Source organism: Impatiens glandulifera, chromosome 1 (genome assembly GCF_907164915.1).
Source record: "Impatiens glandulifera chromosome 1, dImpGla2.1, whole genome shotgun sequence".
NCBI lineage: Eukaryota > Viridiplantae > Streptophyta > Magnoliopsida > Ericales > Balsaminaceae > Impatiens > Impatiens glandulifera.
The window spans coordinates 29,646,886-29,668,247 of record NC_061862.1 but is presented as its reverse complement, the minus strand read 5'-3'; the positions used below and the strand labels follow the sequence as shown (position 1 = coordinate 29,668,247).

The 21,362-nt window shown below is 26.5% G+C and overlaps 4 protein-coding genes across 4 annotated transcripts; all 4 read right to left on the bottom strand.

Annotated features, from left to right (window-relative positions):
- Positions 1-2,966: 2,966 nt before the first annotated feature.
- Positions 2,967-4,119, bottom strand: LOC124922917 (ankyrin repeat domain-containing protein 39 homolog). Its single transcript, XM_047463537.1, has 5 exons — positions 4,026-4,119; positions 3,803-3,894; positions 3,297-3,410; positions 3,108-3,203; positions 2,967-3,035 (listed from the first exon to the last, which is right to left on the bottom strand). The coding sequence occupies exons 1-5, from the start codon at positions 4,117-4,119 to the stop codon at positions 2,967-2,969; spliced, it is 465 nt and encodes a 154-aa protein (XP_047319493.1).
- Positions 4,120-8,060: 3,941 nt separating this feature from the next.
- On the bottom strand, positions 8,061-9,447 carry LOC124922884 (inversin-like). The gene is made up of 7 exons (XM_047463535.1): positions 9,219-9,447; positions 9,000-9,091; positions 8,856-8,934; positions 8,585-8,679; positions 8,381-8,506; positions 8,199-8,294; positions 8,061-8,126 (listed from the first exon to the last, which is right to left on the bottom strand). The coding sequence occupies exons 1-7, from the start codon at positions 9,445-9,447 to the stop codon at positions 8,061-8,063; spliced, it is 783 nt and encodes a 260-aa protein (XP_047319491.1).
- Positions 9,448-10,570: 1,123 nt separating this feature from the next.
- LOC124922199 (dirigent protein 17-like) lies at positions 10,571-12,419 on the bottom strand. The gene is made up of 2 exons (XM_047462932.1): positions 12,328-12,419; positions 10,571-11,324 (listed from the first exon to the last, which is right to left on the bottom strand). Exon 2 carries the CDS (start codon positions 11,202-11,204, stop codon positions 10,770-10,772), a length of 435 nt encoding a protein of 144 aa, XP_047318888.1. The 5' UTR covers positions 11,205-11,324; positions 12,328-12,419; the 3' UTR covers positions 10,571-10,769.
- A 5,544-nt stretch (positions 12,420-17,963) lies between these two features.
- LOC124920722 lies at positions 17,964-21,021 on the bottom strand. Its single transcript, XM_047461275.1, has 8 exons — positions 20,780-21,021; positions 20,186-20,276; positions 20,024-20,083; positions 19,872-19,934; positions 19,527-19,730; positions 19,320-19,431; positions 18,682-18,893; positions 17,964-18,364 (listed from the first exon to the last, which is right to left on the bottom strand). Exons 1-8 carry the CDS (start codon positions 20,893-20,895, stop codon positions 18,272-18,274), a joined length of 951 nt encoding a protein of 316 aa, XP_047317231.1. The 5' UTR covers positions 20,896-21,021; the 3' UTR covers positions 17,964-18,271.
- Positions 21,022-21,362: the final 341 nt, after the last annotated feature.

The window sequence follows — 21,362 nt, the reverse complement described above, 5'->3', positions numbered from 1 at the left end:
TTTCAGTTGTAACATAAATTAAATAAGATTAATTTTTAAATAATTAGTAAACAAGATATTACTAATTTTCAGCTAAAGATTAAAATTTTAAAAGAACGTCTTATTATTCAATTAATGATTGGTTGTTTACCTTTGTATTTATATATAAAGATATTTGTATTAATTTTATTTATTTTTTTATATAGCTATATTTATATACATTATTTTGAAAGTAAATTTATACATTTTTTCAGGATACCTCTTAATCCAAATACATTTAATAAGATAATTTTTAAATAAAATTAACATGACAAAATTATTCATAAAATAAAATTATATATAAAGATAAATCTTCAAATCTGAATTCTTATTAAAAATAAATTAATAAATCTAAATTTTAGAGTTGTTCACACTTTTATTTAAATATTTTCTTTAGTTTTGGTGAACTTATTATTTGGTGATTTGTTTTTTTCATAATTTTACTTTATTGTTGGCACATTAATTATTATAGAAAAAAATTGGTTACATTATTCAAATTTTGTTTAGAATAAAATTAAAATATGCGTAAACAAATAGGATATATATATATATATATATATATATATATATATATATATATATATATATATATATATATATATATATATATATTATAAACTGAAATAATATAAGGCATAATTTTATCTAGAATAAAACTATAAGTTCTGTATAGTTTAAATACTTTTCAAATAATTAATATTTTTTATAATTTTTTATCAATTAAATTATTAACTAAGTTATTTTGTTTATTCTATATATTAATAAATATGGAGGTAATGTATATTTAGGCATATAAATAAAACTAGCATTTAGCCTGTGCATTTGCACGAGTAATAATATAAAAAACCGTGAAAAAAATTACGGATAACATTTTTAATTTTATTTTTAACCGTTTTAAATTTATGGGTGGGTCAACACATAATCCGACCCAAGTATCCATTTACTCAACATTATTATATATTAGTAAGTTAAAAAGTTGAACTTATATTAATATTAAAACGTCCCACATTTATAAAATTTGGTGTTGAATTTAATATATAAAGTCTTTGTACCTTAGTTGGTTAAAGAGTTGTACTTGTTTTGTTAGGTTGCAAGTTCGAAACATACCTCTAGCATTTTTAATAAACCCTAAATGCACGGGTTTTTGTTCATAGTAGTTTTTTTAATAATATTATCCGTAATTTTTTTCACGGATTTTTAATTTTATTTTTAACCGTTTTAAATTTAAAAACGGGTAAACCCACAATCCGATCCAAGTATCCAAATTAACCACAGCTCTCGACCCGGCAATTCGGACACTTTAAAAATTAAGCATCATTATATATATATAGATTAGTTAGTTAAAAAGTTGAACTTATATTAATGTTAAAACGTCCCGCGTTTATCAAATTTGGTGTTGAATTTAAAATATAAAGTCTTTGTAGCCTTGTTGGTTAAAGAGTTGTACTTGTTTTGTTAGGTTGCAAGTTCGAAACATACCTCTATCATTTTTAATTTTATTTTTAACCGTTTTAAATTTAAAAACGGGTAAACCCACAATCCGACCCAAGTATCCAAATTAACCACAGCTCTCGACCCGGCAATCCGGACACTTTAAAAATTAAGCATCATTATATATATATATAGATTAGTTAGTTAAAAAGTTGAACTTATATTAATGTTAAAACGTCCCGCGTTTATCAAATTTGGTGTTGAATTTAAAATATAAAGTCTTTGTAGCCTTGTTGGTTAAAGAGTTGTACTTGTTTTGATAGGTTGCAAGTTCGAAACATACCTCTAGCATTTTTAATTTTATTTTTAACCGTTTTAAATTTAAAAACGGGTAAACCCACAATTCGACCCAAGTATCCAAATTAACCACAGCTCTCGACCCGGCAATCCGGACACTTTAAAAATTAAGCATCATTATATATATATAGATTAGTTAGTTAAAAAGTTGAACTTATATTAATGTTAAAACGTCTCGCGTTTATCAAATTTGGTGTTGAATTTAAAATATAAAGTCTTTGTAGCCTAGTTGGTTAAAGAGTTGTACTTGTTTTGTTAGGTTGCAAGTTCGAAACATACCTCTAGCATTTTTAATTTTATTTTTAACCGTTTTAAATTTAAAAACGGGTAAACCCACAATCCGACCCAAGTATCCAAATTAACCACAGCTCTCGACCCGGCAATCCGGACACTTTAAAAATTAAGCATCATTATATATATATATATAGATATGAGAAATGATAGGGAACGCAAATCTAGGACTGCGAAAGTCAATATTCATTTTAAACACTAAATATTATCTCTCCCTATTAATTAATTGATTTTTCTATCTTTACCAATTAATTAATTTCTCTCTCACAAATTAATTAATTTATCTCTTTTACTAATTAATTTATTTCTTTTTATTAATTAATTTCTCTATTTTTATATTATTTATTTTTTTCTGGTCAATAAATTATATTATGTATTTTTTTATTTTCTTTTCTATTACTCATTTCTCTTTCCAATAAAAAAACACAAAAATTAAAAACAAATTTTTATATGTAACTCAAAAAATAAAAATAATATCTTATTAAAATATCATAATAATGTTTTTTTTAATAAAAAGTAATGTGATATAATAAAATTAATGTGATACAAGAATAACAAAATAATGAATTATGTGAAAGATAAGGTTTATGGAATGTTTGGTGTCTTTGTAGTTGTTTCAATTTTTTACTACTATTTATAATTAAGATAATTTTATATAATTTATTTATTTTATTTATGGTATCTTAGCTTGTTTATTTAAAATATATATATATTATTTCAATTCAAAATTATAAGAGTTGTGCTCAATTTTTTATTTTATAAATAGGCATTATTATTAATTATAAAAAAAAAAGTAGTGCAAAACAAGAGAAAATGTGAAAGAAAAGTGTCTATAAAAATGTAAAACAAAATAACAAAATAAAAACATTTTAATCTTCATCATTTTCCTCTAGTATTCTTCTAATATTTGAATTAGGTTTAGCCAAATCCCATGGAATCTGCAAAAATAAAATTAAAAGAATATAATTTATATAAAATATTTGAAATAAAATATATTCTTAAAAATTAACCTTTCCATTGTAATCTGTTATTTCAGTTGAAGCTCCAAAATCCAATAACAATTTTACTACTTTAGCATTTCCATAAATTGCTGCTTGATGAAGAGGCTACACAACAACAAAAAATAAGAATTTTAAATTACAATAAATATATATATATATATATATATATATATAAATATTTCATTAATTAAAACTTACTGTTTTTCCAGCTATATCAACTGATTTTAACATTTTATTTATACCATCTAGATTAGTAGCTCGAACATTAAACAATAATTTAATAACATTAATATCTACGGCTTCATGTAGAGGCTGTGAAAAAAAATAGATTAAAATATTAATAATTAATAAAAACATGACATATTAAATATTTGAATTAACTTACAGTTTCACCGAACATATTAATTGATTGAACCATCCTATTTATAATATCTTGATTAGTTGTCGAATTAAGTATTGTTTGAACAACCTTAAACGAACCTTCAATTAAATATTAATATAACATTATAAAATAATATATGTATAATATAACAACAATATTAGAATTATGAGAAAAAACTAACCTAATACACAAGCGATGTGAAGGGGAATTGATCCACGACTATTTGTAGCCTCTATGTTGGCATTCCTTTGAAGGAGTAACTACATTCTATAATTCATAATTAAGGAATATATTGGTTCAACACGAATCATATAAAATTTACCTCGAAACAGGATTGACTGTAATTTTCACATGCATAATGAAGAGCAGTGTCTCCGTCTATCAAATCTTCGTTAATATTTCCATTAAAATTATCTATAACAACGAATTAAATTAATACTAAAAATATCAATTATGTCACAATTGTTTTATACAAAATTCAAGAGTTTACAATAAACAATATCAACAAATAAAACATAGATGTGTGGAAATTTGTACTCTTATACCTAGAGCAACACTGAGACTATATGCATCATTTTTTTTAATAGCAGCAGCAATTTCCTTGAATTGAGGATGAATTTTAGACTCAAATTCTGCCATAAATTCGTCGACATCACCCAAGAAAATTGAGTCTTCTTCATCACTGCTACTGCTATCGTCATTGGTGCTATTACTACTTTCATCACTACTACTATTGTCACTACTGTAATTTGCCTCTCTAGTATAGACATTGTTATTGAAATTGGATAAATAAAATATGAAAAATTAATAATAGAGATTAGATAAGTTTTGTATTTATAAATTTGATAGAATTTCATAAATATAGGAGAAATTAAATTTGAAAAATTATATTTTCAGTTATAAGATAAATAAAATTAATTTTTAAATAATTAGTAACAAGATATTACTAATTTTCAGCTAAATATTAAAATTTTAAAAAGTTAGTTGAGACAGTTATAGCTTTAGTTGCTAAAAACAAGTTAACATTTTATTATTCAATTAATGATTGGTTGTTTACCTTTTTATTTATATATAAAGATATTTGTATTACTTTTATTTATTTTTTGATATTATTATATTTATATACATTATTTGAAAGTAAGTTTATACAGTTTTACAGGATACCTCTTAATCCAAATACATTTAATCAGATAATTTTGAAATAAAATTAACACAGAATTATTCATAAAATAAAATTATATATAATGTTAAATTTTCAAATCTGAATTCTCATTAAAATAAATTAATAAATCTAAATTTTAGAGCGGATGTATGGGTTCACACTTTTATTTAAATATTTTATTTAGTTTTGGTGAACTTATTATTTGGTGATTTGTTTTTTTCATAATTTTACTTTGGTGTTGCCACAGTAATTATTATAGAAAAAAATTCGTTACATTTATAAAATTTTATTTAAAATAAAATTAAAATATGCCTAAACAAAGGGTGAGGATCTGATGTCCTAAAATAATGTCCACTTGCTGTTTCATCTATCAAAACAACATAATTTTGATAAATTAGACAAATAAAAGATTATATATATATATATATGAAATAAATCTTAAATCCTAAATTCTAAATCCTAAATTTTAAACCCTAAAAAATTATATATATATATATATATATATATATATATATATATATATATATATATTATTTAATTTTCTCTTTCTTCTCTCCACCCTCTTCTCTCTACTATGAGACAGCAAATGGGACATTATTTTGGGACAGCCCTAAACAAATAAAGTATATTATATATATATATATATATATATATATATATATATATATATATATATATATATATATATTATAAACTGAAATAATGTAGGCATAATTTTATTTGGAATAAAACTATAAGTTCTACATAGTTTAAATACTTTTCAAATAATTAATATTTTTTTATTTATTAAATTATTAACTAAAATATTTTGTTTATATTCTATATATTAATAAATATGGAGGTAATGTATATTTAGGCATATAAATGAAATATAAATTATAAGTAACATTTAATTTTAAATATTTTAATTACTCATGTTTATTTAAATATAGTCATTAATATTATTATGATATAGTTTATAAAAAAAAAATCCAATTAGCATTCCAGTTCATTATATAATATTATTTAATTAGACAAGCTTGGATTTTATTTTTATTTTGTGAGCCTGAAATAATGATTTAAGTAACTCAAACTAATTATAAAATAAGAACTGAAACATTATTTTAAAATGTTATTCTTTTGATAGTAGAACCAACCAGATTTTATATGTGTTAACAATATTTTTTTTTTAAAAGACTTGATTTTAGAAATAGAATCTCAAATCTGGTTTAAGTGTGTTTTATTAAATTTTATTTATCCTTATTTGAAGAATTAAATGATGTAATTAATAAGAGAATTTATGAAATAATTTTCAATTATATAAAAATAAAAAATACAATTAAACAAATAATTGAATACACCGAAAAAATTAAAAATCACTTATTTATGATGTAATGTAAAAACTCAAATTCATGCATATATAAAAACATGACAAAAAGGGAGAAATATTATTAACATATTACACGAAAATAAACAAATAATAAAAAATAAAATTAACTGTTTTTAAATTTTTAAGCTGATGATAAGATCTATTATAAAATATTATAAAATTGGTACGATAAATATGTTGAGAATGAATTTATAATATTGCAATTATAGTATGTTCATAATATATGATCTTGGTATAAGAAATGAATATATTAAATAAAATGAAAATATATTTTGGTGTATAATCTTAATACAAATAAATAAGATTGATACAAAAGGAAAATAATTTTTTTATTATGATAATACAATTAGGAAAATATGAAAACAATATTTTGAAGATTTTTGGAAAGTTTTAGACAAGATATTGATGTTGACAGAGTTTAAAACTATTTAAATTAAGGTGCAATCGGACACCTTAAAAGTCAAGTATTTATCTTGAAAGCATCGCTTTTTATGAGTTGTGTATGAGTTCTAATAGTGAGAGATTTATTGTAATACTCCTATAACGATATTGATAATAAAGTTGAGAGTCTCCTGTGCTTTGAAAATAGATGTAGACATATTTTGGATAAAAACACTATAAATATTGTGTTTGTGTTCTTTTATTATTTTCTTTTGTTTTCCGCTATTCTTTGATGTTGTTGTTCTTGTATTAAGAGGATTATTTCATTTCCTAATATCCCAACAAATTGTTCACACTATTAGGTTCATACTCTTTCAAACGTTTGTTTTTATTTCTACCGATTAAATTCTCAAACATATATGGAGTAAAATGGCATAAAAAAAAATAGGAAAAAGTATGAGGGTGAATAAGAGAGGAGAAAAAGAATGATAAAGATGTATTAGAGAGACTGAAGGATTTTATTTTTTAATATATATTTCTTAAATATTATTTATTTATATATATATATATATATTATATAGGACTGTTCATTTTATTTTAATTAATATAATATTTTATAACTTTTTTTATTAAATTAATTTTAAAGCATAATACACATAAATTAATTTTCTTTTGTATGTATCTTGACTAATTTAAAATTAAGTTAAAATATTAAAATTTTGTTAAATTATCCAAATTATGTTTAAAACATAAATTAATAATTAAAAATATCTTAATAGGTTAAAAATAGTTAAATGAGTAAAAAATAAATATATATATATATATATATATTATGCACATTAGTATATGTTATAGCAAGGAATCAAGATTGATGGCATTTAGTGAATGAATCAAGATAAAAGTGTTATATCTTTCTATAATTACAACATGAATTAATATATATAAAAACTTCAACACATATTATAGAGTTATACTTTCAAGAATATAATTATGAAGACTCACAGTGTTAATATATTATATATTTATTAGTAAGTTTTTAGGGTTTTACTAACATAAGAATAATGGGATTCCTGCAATTTCTCAAATCCAGTTAAAAGAAATTCAAGCATAGAGAAAGATGATAATGATCTTTCATTCAGTCTCTCTCTCTCTCAATTAATTAATTATTTAAGAAAGATTAATAATTAAGATATAAATATGATATTATCTTCCAATAACAATTAAGCTAGAAAAAGAGATAGAGTTCTTCCATGGATATAATAATAATAATATATTATTTTATTCTAACAACAAATACTTTATAAGTAAACTAATTAAAATAGTTCAAATATTAAGAGTCAGATGATGTGAGTGTATTATGATTATAGAGAGTTGTGCTAAACTTTCTTAAATTTAAAAATAAATTATGTAATGATAAGGGTTATGGAATGTTTTGTGTCTTTGTAGATGTTTCACAACTCTTATAATTTTGAATTGAAATAATATTATATATATATATATATATTTAAATAAACTAGCTAAGATAACATAAATAAAATAAATAAATTATATAAAATTATCTTAATTATAAATAGGCATAATTATTAATTATAAAAAAAATAGTACAAAACGAGAGAAAATATGATAAAAAAAAGTGTCTATAAAAATGTATAATAAAATAAAAACATTTTAATCTTCATCATCCTCTAGTATTCTTCTAATGTTTGAATTAGGTTTAGCCAAATCCCATGGAATCTGCAAATATAAAATTACAGAATATAATTTATGTAAAATATTTGAAATAAAAATATTTTCTTAAAAATTAACCTTTCCATCATAATTTGTTATATCAGTACGAGCTCCACATTCTAATAACAATTTTACTACTCTAGCATTTCCATAAATTGCTGCTTGATGAAGAGGCTACCCAACAAAAAAAAAATAAGAATTTTAAATTACAATTTAAATATATATATATATATATAAATATTTCATTAATTAAAACTTACCGTTCTTCCAGATATATCAACAGATTTTAACATTTTATTTATACCATTTATATTAGTATTAGCTCCAACGTTAAACAATAATTTAATAACATTAATATTTCTACCAACTACAGCTTCATGGAGAGGCTGTGACAAAAAAAAATATATTAGAATTAATGATAATTAATAAAAAGATGACAAATTAAGTATTTGAATCTAACTTACCGTTTCACCAAACCTATTAACCGATTGAACCATTCTATTTATAATATCTCGATTAGTAGTAGAATTGAGTATAGTTTGAACCATCCTAAACGAACCTTCAATCAAATATTGATATAACATTATAACAACAATATATATATATAATATAAGCAAATATTGATATAACATTACAGCAACAATATATATATAATATAAACAAATATTAATATAACATTATAACAATAATATATATAATATAAACACAATATTAGAATGATGAAGAAAAACTAACCTAATCCACAAGCAATGTGAAGAGGAATTGATCCAACTGTATTTGTAACCTCTATATTGGCATTCCGTTGAAGTAGTAACTACATTAATCCATAATTAATAGTTAATGAATATATTGGTTCAACACTGATCATATACAATTTACCTCGAAACAGGATCGACGGTAATATTGACATGCATAATGAAGAGCAGTTTCTCCGTCTATCAAATCTTCATCAATATTTCCATTGAAATTATCTATAACGAATTAAATTAATACTAAAAATATCAATAATGTCACTTTATTTTATACAAAATTCAAAAGTTTACTATAAACAATATCAACAAATAAAACATAAATTTATTGAAATTTGTACTCTTATACCTAGGGCAACACTGAGGCCAAAGACATCATCTTTTTTAATAGACGCAGCGATTTCCCTGAAGTGAGGATGAATTTTAGACTCAACCTCTGCCATAAATTCGTCGACATCACCCAAGAAAATTGAGTCTTCTTCATCACTACTACTATCATCGCTGGTGCTATTACTGCTTTCGTCACCACTGTTGTTGTAGTCGATAAACAAGTAGTTTTGCCTCTTTGGTATCGACATTATTCTCGAAATTTTGGATAAATAAAAATTCAATAATAGAGATATAGATTTTGTATTTATAGATGTGATAGAATCCCATAAATACAGGAGAAATTAAATTTGAATATTTTTTTTAGTTTTGATGAATTTATAATATTTGATTATAAATAGTGTATACTTTATTTTAGGAGAAAATATTGAAATTGATATATTATTATTTTTTTATTTAATATAATTAAAAATAGTTTGAGATTTTTTAGGAGTCATCTTTTATTGGAATTTTTTTTAATTAATATTAATTTTATTAATTAGTTTTTTTATTTTTAATAAAATTACTTTAATTTTGTTATTAATTTATAAATAGGACATTTATTTAATTTATAAAATTCATATTTAATTTTTTATTTTATTCATAATGTTTATAAATAGACTTGAATTTTATATTATAAGAATAAATATTTATTTATTAAGTTTAAATATGTTAAAGTTAGTTAATATATTAAACACCAATAAAATGTAGATTGATAATGTGATTAAATTAATTTATGAGGAAAATAACACAAACATAAAATACCACTATTTTTTACATGGAAAACATCTTTAAATAAAAAAGTAAAACCACGAGACCTTTTGCCGATAAAGATAATAATTTGTTCTTGTTTATAACATTCTTGATGTTAGTTTACGAATTTTCAAATTAAACCAATATTTTAATTTAACACACATTTTAATATTTTTGAAGGTTAATGATAATATTTTTGGACTAAGAAGTTATTTGAGGATGAAATATCATATTTTATGTGTTAGCAATTAATTATCAAATAAGAACTGAAATTTTATTTTAAAATGTTATTTTTTTTATAGTAAAAATTAGCAGATATTATGCGCTAGCAATTTATATTTTAAAAAAAATGGTGTAAACATCAAAATTTAGCGTATACCAATTTATAATAATATTTATAATTTTAAAATAGTATTATGGTTTTTTGAATATGATGGTTTTTCTACTTAGGTTTCCTATATATATTATTAGAATTATTGTCCTTAAGTTTTTTCTAAATTTACACAATAAAGATAAAAATAATGATAAAGAAGGGGGTAACATAATAAAATGTAGATAAAAAATTACTTTAATATGATACCAATCTTTGTGTTTCTAAATGTAATTTTTCTTTCATGTTTGATGCAGCTTTTGACATAATATGTTGAACTAGTGGATCGACTTCTTCTGACCAATTAATTGCAATGTTATGTTTTGCAAATAGAACACGATTGCGAGATTATTGTGAAGATTATACGGGAGAAGAAACACATGAAATATGAAAGTTATAATCTCCATCGGTTCAAGACTTGTTGGCCACAGTTTTCTTCCCCGACAACTTATGCTTATTGGTGTTTTTGTCTCTTTTCTTGATGACCTTCATTGCTAATGTCCTCAATGGGACATTTACATCCAATGGCAGAAGCACTTTTTCCAACTCATGCCAATCCAAATCTTCATAATCATTGTCTTCATACACAACTCTATACCAACCGTTTTCCTTGTCATACATTGTAACCTTTCCGTCATAAAATTTCCCTTCAAATATCTTTCTAACTCCTCTTCCTTCCAACCATTCTCCAAATTCAGTGACTATACTTAACTCTGCATTAGAAATTACCTCAATTGGAATTATATCTTTTGATGGAAGTAGAGGCACACCATTGATGATAATTGCAGGTTCTCCGGGTAATTCAAACACTCCTGTTACTAAAGACTCTGATTCATAGTTGTTCATCTCTATCAACTACTTTATGAAATAGATTGATCTATATATACTTGGAGTTGTTTCAATCACGAGCAGCAGTTACTCAATGTTGTTGATTGATGACCATCATAAGAAGAGCAATTTGTTCATCTTCAAACAAAATTCAAATCATGGCAATAATCAGACACAAAAGCCACTAGAATGTTGTAATAAAATCTGCCAATCAACTATATGGACATTGGAGTTTTTAAGGGTTTTGTGAACTGAGTTTCGCTTAATCATAACTCAAATTTCAATCATAGCTATAATGATAAAATGAAAATAAGTTATGGATTTTTGCAAGTTTGGACAAAAAGTCTGACCAGAAAACGGGGCATCCCATTCCCTTGGCCATTTGATAATCCAGAGCTTAACTAATCAAATTAGTTTACAATGTGTTTTTCAAATGATACCATCAAGTTAAGACCCAAGTTCAAAGAGAACTCAAAACAAGATGCAAATCTGGATTTCTATCCTTTTGTTTTTCAAAATTTCTTTCGAGTTTAAATCAATAAAGCTTTGATCTTGCTATGAATGAATTGAAACCCAATGTTCATATATATTCACTAAACAAACCTAAACAGATAAGAGAAGGTTTTAGAACATTTGAAGTAGAAGAAATCACTCAAACTAGTTTAAATACAAATCTGGGCAGAAACAATTTAAAGAAATCCATTTCTGCACCTGTTTTGGATTTTAGATATTTGAGTCTCAAAGATGAATTCAAACAAATTTTCAGGCCTCAAAGATTCAGAATCTGTCACAGTACTTTGCATTTTCATGAAATCAGAACTCAATTCATATAGATCTGGATCAATTATTAATTTCACACAGCTCTTAACAAGACATCTAACCACCACTTGATAAATTTTCGAGTAATTTGAACTAGTAAAATCACGAATACTCAATCCAAAACATCTAAGCACATGATTCAGTCTAGCATCATTCCTCCTAAATTCATCTCAACCAAAGACATTTAATCAATCAAACATTATAGAAGCAAATAGCAAATAATTAGACGTTCATTTCATTGCATCAATATCGAATAATGATTACAATCTACGTTTACATTGCTTATGGTCGTTCTATCAAGTAATTAAAACTGTAAATGGACCTTGAGTCGCGCCGTCGCTGTAACAAGCTCCTCCGATCTCTCTTTTTTGCACAGCAGGAACTCTTCCTTTCCCCTTCTTCTGTATTGCCGCCGAAACCCCTGTGGAAATAAATAGAAATATCATATATAAGTAGGAATAAATTTACAATTCCGCCCCGTTCTCTCGGAATGATTTTTTACTACTCTAGTTCCGTATTCTAAGGATTATATTTTCTTAATAAAAAATTATATAAATAAATTTTTTATATAATATTAAATATTTATATTTGATTAAAAAAAACTCTTATAAAATATAAATATATATATATTAATAATATTATCTATTTAATTGTATTTATAGTGTTCGGGCCATAATCGAAAAAGACGAATTTAAAAAAAATAGATCTGCATAATCTCATAAATGAATTGACAAAGAACATTTTTCTTTTTTATGAATCGATATTACATTCCAATTTCAATTCATTCCCGATTGAATTATTTGGGCTTTCTCGTTATCTAAATATAGTGGGATCTTTGCAAAGTTGACCACGTGATGTATCTAGAATAATAAATACGTGTATAAATGATCGAAGTAATTTCATCTCCAACTGTCCAAAGGTTAAAAATTCTTTAAAATATTCGGAACTATTTTTGGTACCAACAATTAATAATTGTTTTATCTTATGTGTCAAAAACCAAATCACAATCTTCTAATAAAAAATAAGCAATTTGAATAAAAGTTGTAATATGAAAACATTTACCTTGTTGATTGATAATTTTATATGTGACAACTACTGTTTTACCCGTATGTCTGTGCGGAATTTAAATCTGAAACTAGTCGGATGGAGTAAGGTGTAAAGAAGTCGAGCCGAGCTCGAATTAGCCCTGGATTGAGTTCGGCTCGACTCGTTTTTTATTGGCTCGGCTCGAACTCGAACTCGATCGAGCTTTTAATATTAAGCTCGAACTCGGCTCGATCATATAATCATAGGCTCGAGTTCGGCTCGAAATGCTCGAAAGACTCGAATTTAAATATATTTATATATTAATTTCTTATATTAAAAAAAATAATTAAATAAGATTTAGGATTTTACCGGAGAGAGATTTAGGGCTTCATAACTAAATATAAGTTTGTTGAAGAATTATTAATAGGCAGTCTCTTGAGTCTTATTGTAAAATGGTTGTGAAAGTCGTATATTGTAATTGAGATAAACTTGAAAACATATTAGACTATATTAGGTTTATTTTGAAAAATAAAATATTTTATAGTGAAATAAAAATAATTTTATATCTTATAAAATATAATATAATATAATGAGATTACATATATTAAATAATATTACAATATAATTATATTTTTTATTTAATTTTCAGAAATTATGTTTATGTAATTAAATTAATATCAAATTTATTTATTTTCTTATTGGTATTATAAAAATATATATTTTTTAATTTATAATATTATTCTAGTATATCTTGATATATCAAAATATTGAAAATCTCATATTTTTTATGTACTAATAACTTTAGTATCGGTATCATAAGTAATAAGTCCATAAATAGTCTTATGGGTACTTTAAATTTTGATTAAAAAGTAAAATATAATATAAAAAATTATATGATTAGGCTCGAAAAAGTTCGAGGAGCCATCAAGCGAGTCTTACCTAAGCTCGAATTCGGCTCGAATCTTAAACGAACTGGCTCGAGTTTGGCTCAAATTCGATTTTGACCGAACTCGAATCAAGCTTTGACCGAGCGACTCGCGAGTCACTCGGCTCATTTACACCCATAGGATGGAGTAGATAATTTTCTTATTAAATAAATTAATCCCCTTGTCCTTCATTCTTTGAGAATCAGAAAAATCCTTTTCCAATTTGAATTTGTTCATTTGAAATAAACAATTTATTTATAAAATCAAATAATATTACAATGGTTTAAAAGAAAGTAACAATATGTACTCATAAGTTATAATAGAAGTATAGAAGTGTGTTGAATTAAGAGTTAAACCTCGAACCATAGAGTATTTAGTAGCGGTGTCATAAAGAAATATGTTTTAAAATCTCGTGAAAATCAAAACCATACGTTATTTAAATAAAAAAAATATATATGAATAAAACGAGTGTATACATATAAGTTTTGCCTCACATTTTATTAATTAAATAAACAAATAATAAATTAAATCGAAAATTTTAATAAATTAGTAGGTTAGGTCACATTTATACCCAAAAAAAAGAAAAAAAAAAAATTTGGGTTGGCTTTAACTCACAAGTATTATTTACTTTTCAAATGGGTTGGCTTTAACTCATTAAAAAAAAGTAAAATTAGTACTTTTATTAAAATTTATTTTTGTTTACTTGTAAGAGCCAGTTGCTATTATCCTATCAATAGTTAGTTGAAGTTAATAGTTAGTTTATGGAAGCTATTTTACTTTTCAAATGCAAGTTGATGGCTATATATAGCCCTTTATTCCTTCAATAAATTCATCAAGTTCTCTCTTACAAAATTCATTTTTTATAATTCTTTAACTTAACTTGTCAATTGGTATCAGAGCAAAGTCTTCTATGTTGCAACGAAGAAGAAAGGTGAAGTAATTCATGGCAACCGAAAATAATTTTGTTCAAGATTACGAATATTGGTGTATGTTAATGGAGAAGTTCCTTCGATCCAAAGAGTATTATGGGTTAATAGAAGAAGGAATTCCAACAATTATTAGAGGATTTGAACCAACAGATGCAGAACAAAAATTCATTAATGAGGCAAAGCTGAAAGATGTAAAGGTAAAAAAATTATCTTTTTCAAGCTATTGATAGAACGGTATTAAAAACCATTCTAAATAAGGATACATCAAAATATATTTGGGAATCTTTAAAACAGAAGTATAAAGGATCTGTTAGAGTGCAAAGAGCACAAAGGCAAGCTCTTCAAAAAGAGTTTGAAATGTTAAACATGAAGACAGAAGAATCGGTGAGTGATTATTTTGCTAGAACTCTTGTTATTGCAAATAAAATGAGAGTCACTGGTGAAAAGATGGAATATGAGTATGATGTGTTCAAGAAAACAAAGTCAGTTCGAACCCCTTTATCAAGTAAAACAAGCAATGCGTTGCTCGTATGCACATAATCCCTAACACGCAATAGACGCTCAATTTACCCATTCACAATGTATAACATGTAGAAAAGGATGAGTAAAATAGAATGAGTTATTTTATTAAAATCCTAAGTGTTATGGATAAAATCGCAAACTCAAGTCATAAAATAAAATAAGAAAAGAAAGCAAGCACCCCTCATCCTTTCGTTACAATTTCGCTCATGTATCTTCATAAAGAGATTTACATTTCAAGCATAAGGAAATCTAGTCTAATCTTCGAATCTTCAAGTGTTTTCGTCTTTCTTGATCGTCTTTGTGTCTCATGCGTCTCTCTTGATCGTCTTTGTGTCTCACGTATTTCTTGATTATATTTCACGCTTAAAATCTGAGTAGTAAAGACACAAAGAAAGAAAACTAGTTACATTAGATTCTTCTTTTAGCTTTTCTAGGTTTCCTCGATTTTACTCCTTTAAAACTATTATGTTTAGCCTCAAAATTTCGAAATTGTTCACATGTTCATGGCATTTTAAAACATTGAATGGATAAACTGAGCGCCTAGAAATATCTATATGCATACATGTATTTATCATATATAGTAGTCAAGTAAAGGGCTTCATGACGTGGCTTTGTTGCTCGACAGGACGAGACGAGGCAACGACTTGGTAGAACTGGCGTTTTGAAATTTTGTTCTAAAGTTGGAAATGGCTTAAGAGAGAGTTGTTCCACTGACAAGGATACTATCCCAAAAGGGATCTCTCGATGTAAGGGGAGCTCTCAATTGGACATCCCCCTCATCTCTATTTCAAAATTCCTCATTTTCAATAGTAGGGGATATTTGAAAAGAAGAGAAGGTTAATCCGGGTTTTTTCCTATTGTTTTTCTCAACTCTCAAATCACACAAAAGCCTTCAAGGAATAGGGTTGAGGGTGTCATTCACATTGACTACCCTTAGCACATAAAATATAGATGTGTGAGCTTCATTCAATGATGTATACCCACACCTCCACGTTGGAGCTCCAAGTCTCATGCAAATAATCAATTAATGTGAACATGGAGTATGAATTAAAGCGTAAGAAAGTTTAAATACTTGGCCAAAATTACTTTGGAGTCAAACGTCGAATGTCCCCAGCAGAGTCGCCAGAAAACTGTGATCGATTTTTTTTAAAAATATTTTGATAGACTAGTTTGAAAATTTTGGGACACTCTTTAAAAAAATTTATTGTTTTTGAAAACGTGAGGGGAATTAGTTTTAATGTTTGAAAAATTGAAGTTTTAAAAATTGAAGTTTTAAAAATAAGGCTTTGTAGACAACTCCATATCTTACCTTCCCGTCGAATCTGGGAGAGATTGAGAGTTTTTTAATGGAAAGTATGTCATAGGCCTTTTTAACTTTTTTTCAATATTAATTAACCTCACGACTAGAGAGTCGCCACATAATTTCAAAAATTAGGAAATTAAGAGATTGTGAGTTCGGCGTTTGGTTACGTGTGAGAAAGAGTTTTTTAGACGCTATGTCCCACAACGCCCCTAAGGTCTCTACTAATTAATTTTGGCTTTTTTATAAAAAAATTCTTACGCTTTACATTTTAGAATTTTTCCATTTTAAGCATTAAAAAGGTTTGCATGAGAGATAAATAATAAAATAAAATAAATAAACAAAGACACAAGAAAATCTAATAAAATAATCCACGCATAAAATTATTCTAAAAAATCAAGACTAAGTAATTTATTGATCAAAATTTTAATTAGTCTAAGTCTAGATTGATTTTTTTAAGAAATTTATTGAAGTGAATTATATAAAGGATCTAACTTATTTTTTGTTTTTATAAGAAATTGTAGTTCAAAAGAATTTATAAGAGAAAAATAATCCTAAGTCTAAGTTATGACTAAGTTTAATTTTAGTTAAAAATTTGATTTTAAAATATCGTTCTAACTTAGGATCAAACAAGCCAAAAACTTTAACTAAAATAAAAAATAAAAAAACTAAATCTAAATTGCAGAAAAAAATAAAAATATATAAAAAAAAAAAATAGAAGCGGGAAATCTGGAATAAGCGCCAGACAAAATAGAAGCCGGAAATCTGGAATAAGCGCCGTCTGGAAAGCGTCAGTAGGCTGGTTCAGCAGCAGTTGCAGCAGAGAAAGCGTCGTCTGGAAAGCGTCAGTAACCTGGTTCAGCAGCAATTGCAGCAAGGCAAGCGTCGTCTGGAAAGCGCTGAATTTTCACCTAATCCTATATAAACACTTTTATCGTTTTTTAGATTAATTAGATTTATTTTTTAATTTAATAGAAGAAACTAGAATAAATTATTGTGATATTTTAAATTTTAAATTTATCTTAATTGAAAAAAAAAACACAATAAATTGATATTACTTATCTTAATAATAATAAAATTTATAATATATCAAAAAGTATTTCTTTTTTCTTTCTCTATTCAAAACTCTTTCTCTTTGATGGGTTTATTATATAGAGAAGTTAGCACGATCCCTAAAAATCCTCATTTAAATCAGAATCTCTATTTTTGGTAAGAAACTTTATCCCTCCAACTACCCTAAACAAGTAACAGGCTCAAAATGGAAACAAGAGAAGTTTGAATATCAAATAATTGAGGTCTCAATCACAATAATTTATATTGGTTTACAAACGTGTAATTGGCAGGAAATCCCAAATGAATAAACTAACATATGAATCAGAGTGAACTTTCATAACTCTAATTGACATATTTTGTACTTCCAAACTACTAGCATATATCAATGCACATCGATTTTATTCATTGTCTGGTAACCTTACCAAGACATCAACCCAATAATACCGGCTGCTATGATCAGCCAACACTCAAGAGAAGAAAAAAATGATCATCTCTGTGCATAAAAATGAATCAAGATTCTTGAGGTGCTTCAAACCTAGTTGGAGTGTCGATGCCCATCATACAGCAAAGCCCCGATATCAAGATTATGAGCAGAACAATAGCCTGAAATGTCAATCAATAAGAGATGGTGTCATCAAAATCCAATCCAGATTTGGACGCATCAAAAGAAACATGGCAATGAAATCATGACATTGTGTTCCAAACAAAATCAAAACCAAATGAATCAAAGGATTGCACTATAATGTGGAAAAACACATTTTAATCAGGATCTTGATCGAGAAAATAATCTTAAAAATCTTAACCAGAAAAATCACACTATAATCTTATACCAATTGGAAAGAAAAATCACTTTCAATTTTAAGTTTGACGATTTTCCGTTTCCAAATATGAAAGCATTAAACGATGAGATGCAGACTTACCACTAGAAGTCCTGACAGAAGTGAGGATTTGATCTGACAAACTTCATCACAGAATGTAGAATTGCCTGCTATATTTCCAGTCCCCTCTGCAAGAAATCTTCCAAGTGAAGGTAAAGGATGTGAAATTGTCCTAGATGGGTCTGAAACATAAAGAACTGTGTATCTTGCTCCTGACCGATCCACAGAATTGAGAAGCTCTGTTAACAAATGACCTGCATGTTAAAGGCGGTCAATTTTCTGGTTGGTGATTTTTTACTAGCCATACAAAATTTTATTAATATAAATTGGACTGTTTTGTTATAAAAAAAACACGTGGATCGTAATTCAGAAATATCTACATCCGTTATGTTTTCCAAAAATTCACAATGATCTAAAATAATCTGATCATGATGGAGAAAAATCTCTATACCAAATGAAGCAAAATTAATAATAATAAATGATACTATTAGTTGGATCATGATGTAAAAAGTAATATATAAACCAAATGAAACAACAAAAATCATACTATAATCTGGATTGTGATCCAAAAATAATCTATAAAATCTTATACCAGATGATCACTCTCAATTTTATTTTTGACAATTTTTCAATGAAATTGTGATTGTGACAAAATACTAGTTTCCAAATAGGCTCAATACCTTTATGCTGTTGATGATTAAGATCTAGGTCAGAATTGGTGATTCCCTCGCAAGCCACTACCAAGTCTGCTTGTCCATTTGGTCTCTTTTCCCTTCTTGAAACAAGATAGTCCTGCTCAAGTATATGGACAGGATTAGTGATGATCCTTTTTTTCCTTAGTTAAGAATTTCAAATATCATAAAAAAATTAGTTATGTGTATACTTACATTGAAAGAGTGAGAGTCAGCAAGTTTTTCATAATTTTGACCGTCCAAAGAACATGAATCAAGGAAAACAACTTTGGTTGGGCTAGAGGAACTACCACAACTCTCTGTAATCTCTGAAACTAGAGATTTCTCCATAAAAAGTTTCTCATTTGAAGCAGTGACATATGGGAAAGCCAAGGAAAAGTTGGCACTAGTAAAAGAATCCTGGCATTTACATGAAACTCTAAACCAATTTAGAGATTGGTTAGAAAACAAAATTATCTTTTAATAAACCAAATGCAACACAAGTCACTTTCATGAAATTTGGTGAATATACACAGTTAAGGTTCAATTGAGGCATTTTACCTTGAGCAAATTGACAACGGAAGCACTCCCAAGGGTGGGTCTTGAAATGTCCAGAGATTTCAACTGCAAAGGGTGAGGTACATAAATATGTAGAACAATTAGAAACTGCTGTACAAGCAAAATAATACACACTAAGTAGGTGAAAAGTATACCTCTCTCCCAACAATAAGTACGGCAACATCCATAGGCTGCTGGCTTTCCATTTGAGGACACTGCAGGAAATATTAAACCAAACAAAGATTAAAGTTCTTTATCATGAAGGGAAGTATAATGGGTATTGAAATAAGAAATTGACAATGAGGAACAAAATTTACCAGAAAGTTTGACCACCCTCCTTCGAACAAGACAGACTTCACCAAATCTTTCAGAGACAGTGTTTGATAATTTACCGCTTCCCTCATTGGGCTGTTACAAAATCATCCTATACTCAAATTCTACAGGGGAATAGATAAAGTGCCCAAAAAAGTTCATAGAAATCAGAAAACATCACAGATACCAGTACTTTCCTAAAGCTTTTCTCCTTTAAAATCAATAATGTCAGTCTCTCTAGTCTCTACCAATCATCATACACATGCACTCTAGCTGAATTCCGTGATATTGTTCATGTACTCTAGCTGAATTCTATGGATATAGTGCATAAAATCTGATGATTAAGCATGTCGATTAATAGCACTGCTAAACAGATCTTAGAAAATAATCATCCCCTCCAACCAGTAAGTGCTTTTACGAATCAAAATCTCAAAGAAACTTGCCGATTGGGCATTGCCAGTCCAGAACTAAATAGATTGATGTTTCTAGTTCTAATATACTAGGTTAAAATGTTTCTATTATATAAAGTTAAAAACATGGAAAAACAAATTAAGAAAACCCTGTCAAATATAGTAACATCTAATTCCTCCTCAACATACTTATCCTGATGAGATGACCATAGAAATGCAGGGGCAGTGTCGGGATGCGTCATCCCTGAAGGAATTAGAGCGGCAATAAGGAAAAATGTTGTCAATGCCACCACAACTTTCTCCATTCTTCTTATGTTCTAAAGAAAGCTCTTTTCAGCAAATGCTCCAGCAGAATGAATGTGAAGTTTTGGAGAAGAATAGACGAAGTCAGACCTGCAATGGTCAATACCAAGAAGTTTGTAATATGATATTTGTATGTTTATAGCATTAAAACCATCTTATTCTAGTAATATGAGTCCATCACTTTCCACAAGCCAATAACGCACAATAACAGAACCCAATTCTAAATTTCTACTGGCACAAGTTCAGTAATCTAAACATCTCATGATCATAATATATCGAAACCCTGACATCAAATCACTGAATCAACTGGGAAAAGAGAAAAAAAAAAAAAAAAAAAACCCAACGAATGGTTCCTATCACAGATTTCAGAAATCCATAGATCAAAATGAAGCAATCATCAGGTGATATAATAGTAAAATGTGAGAATAATAGCGGGTAAACGCGAATAACCTGGGAGACGAGATGATGT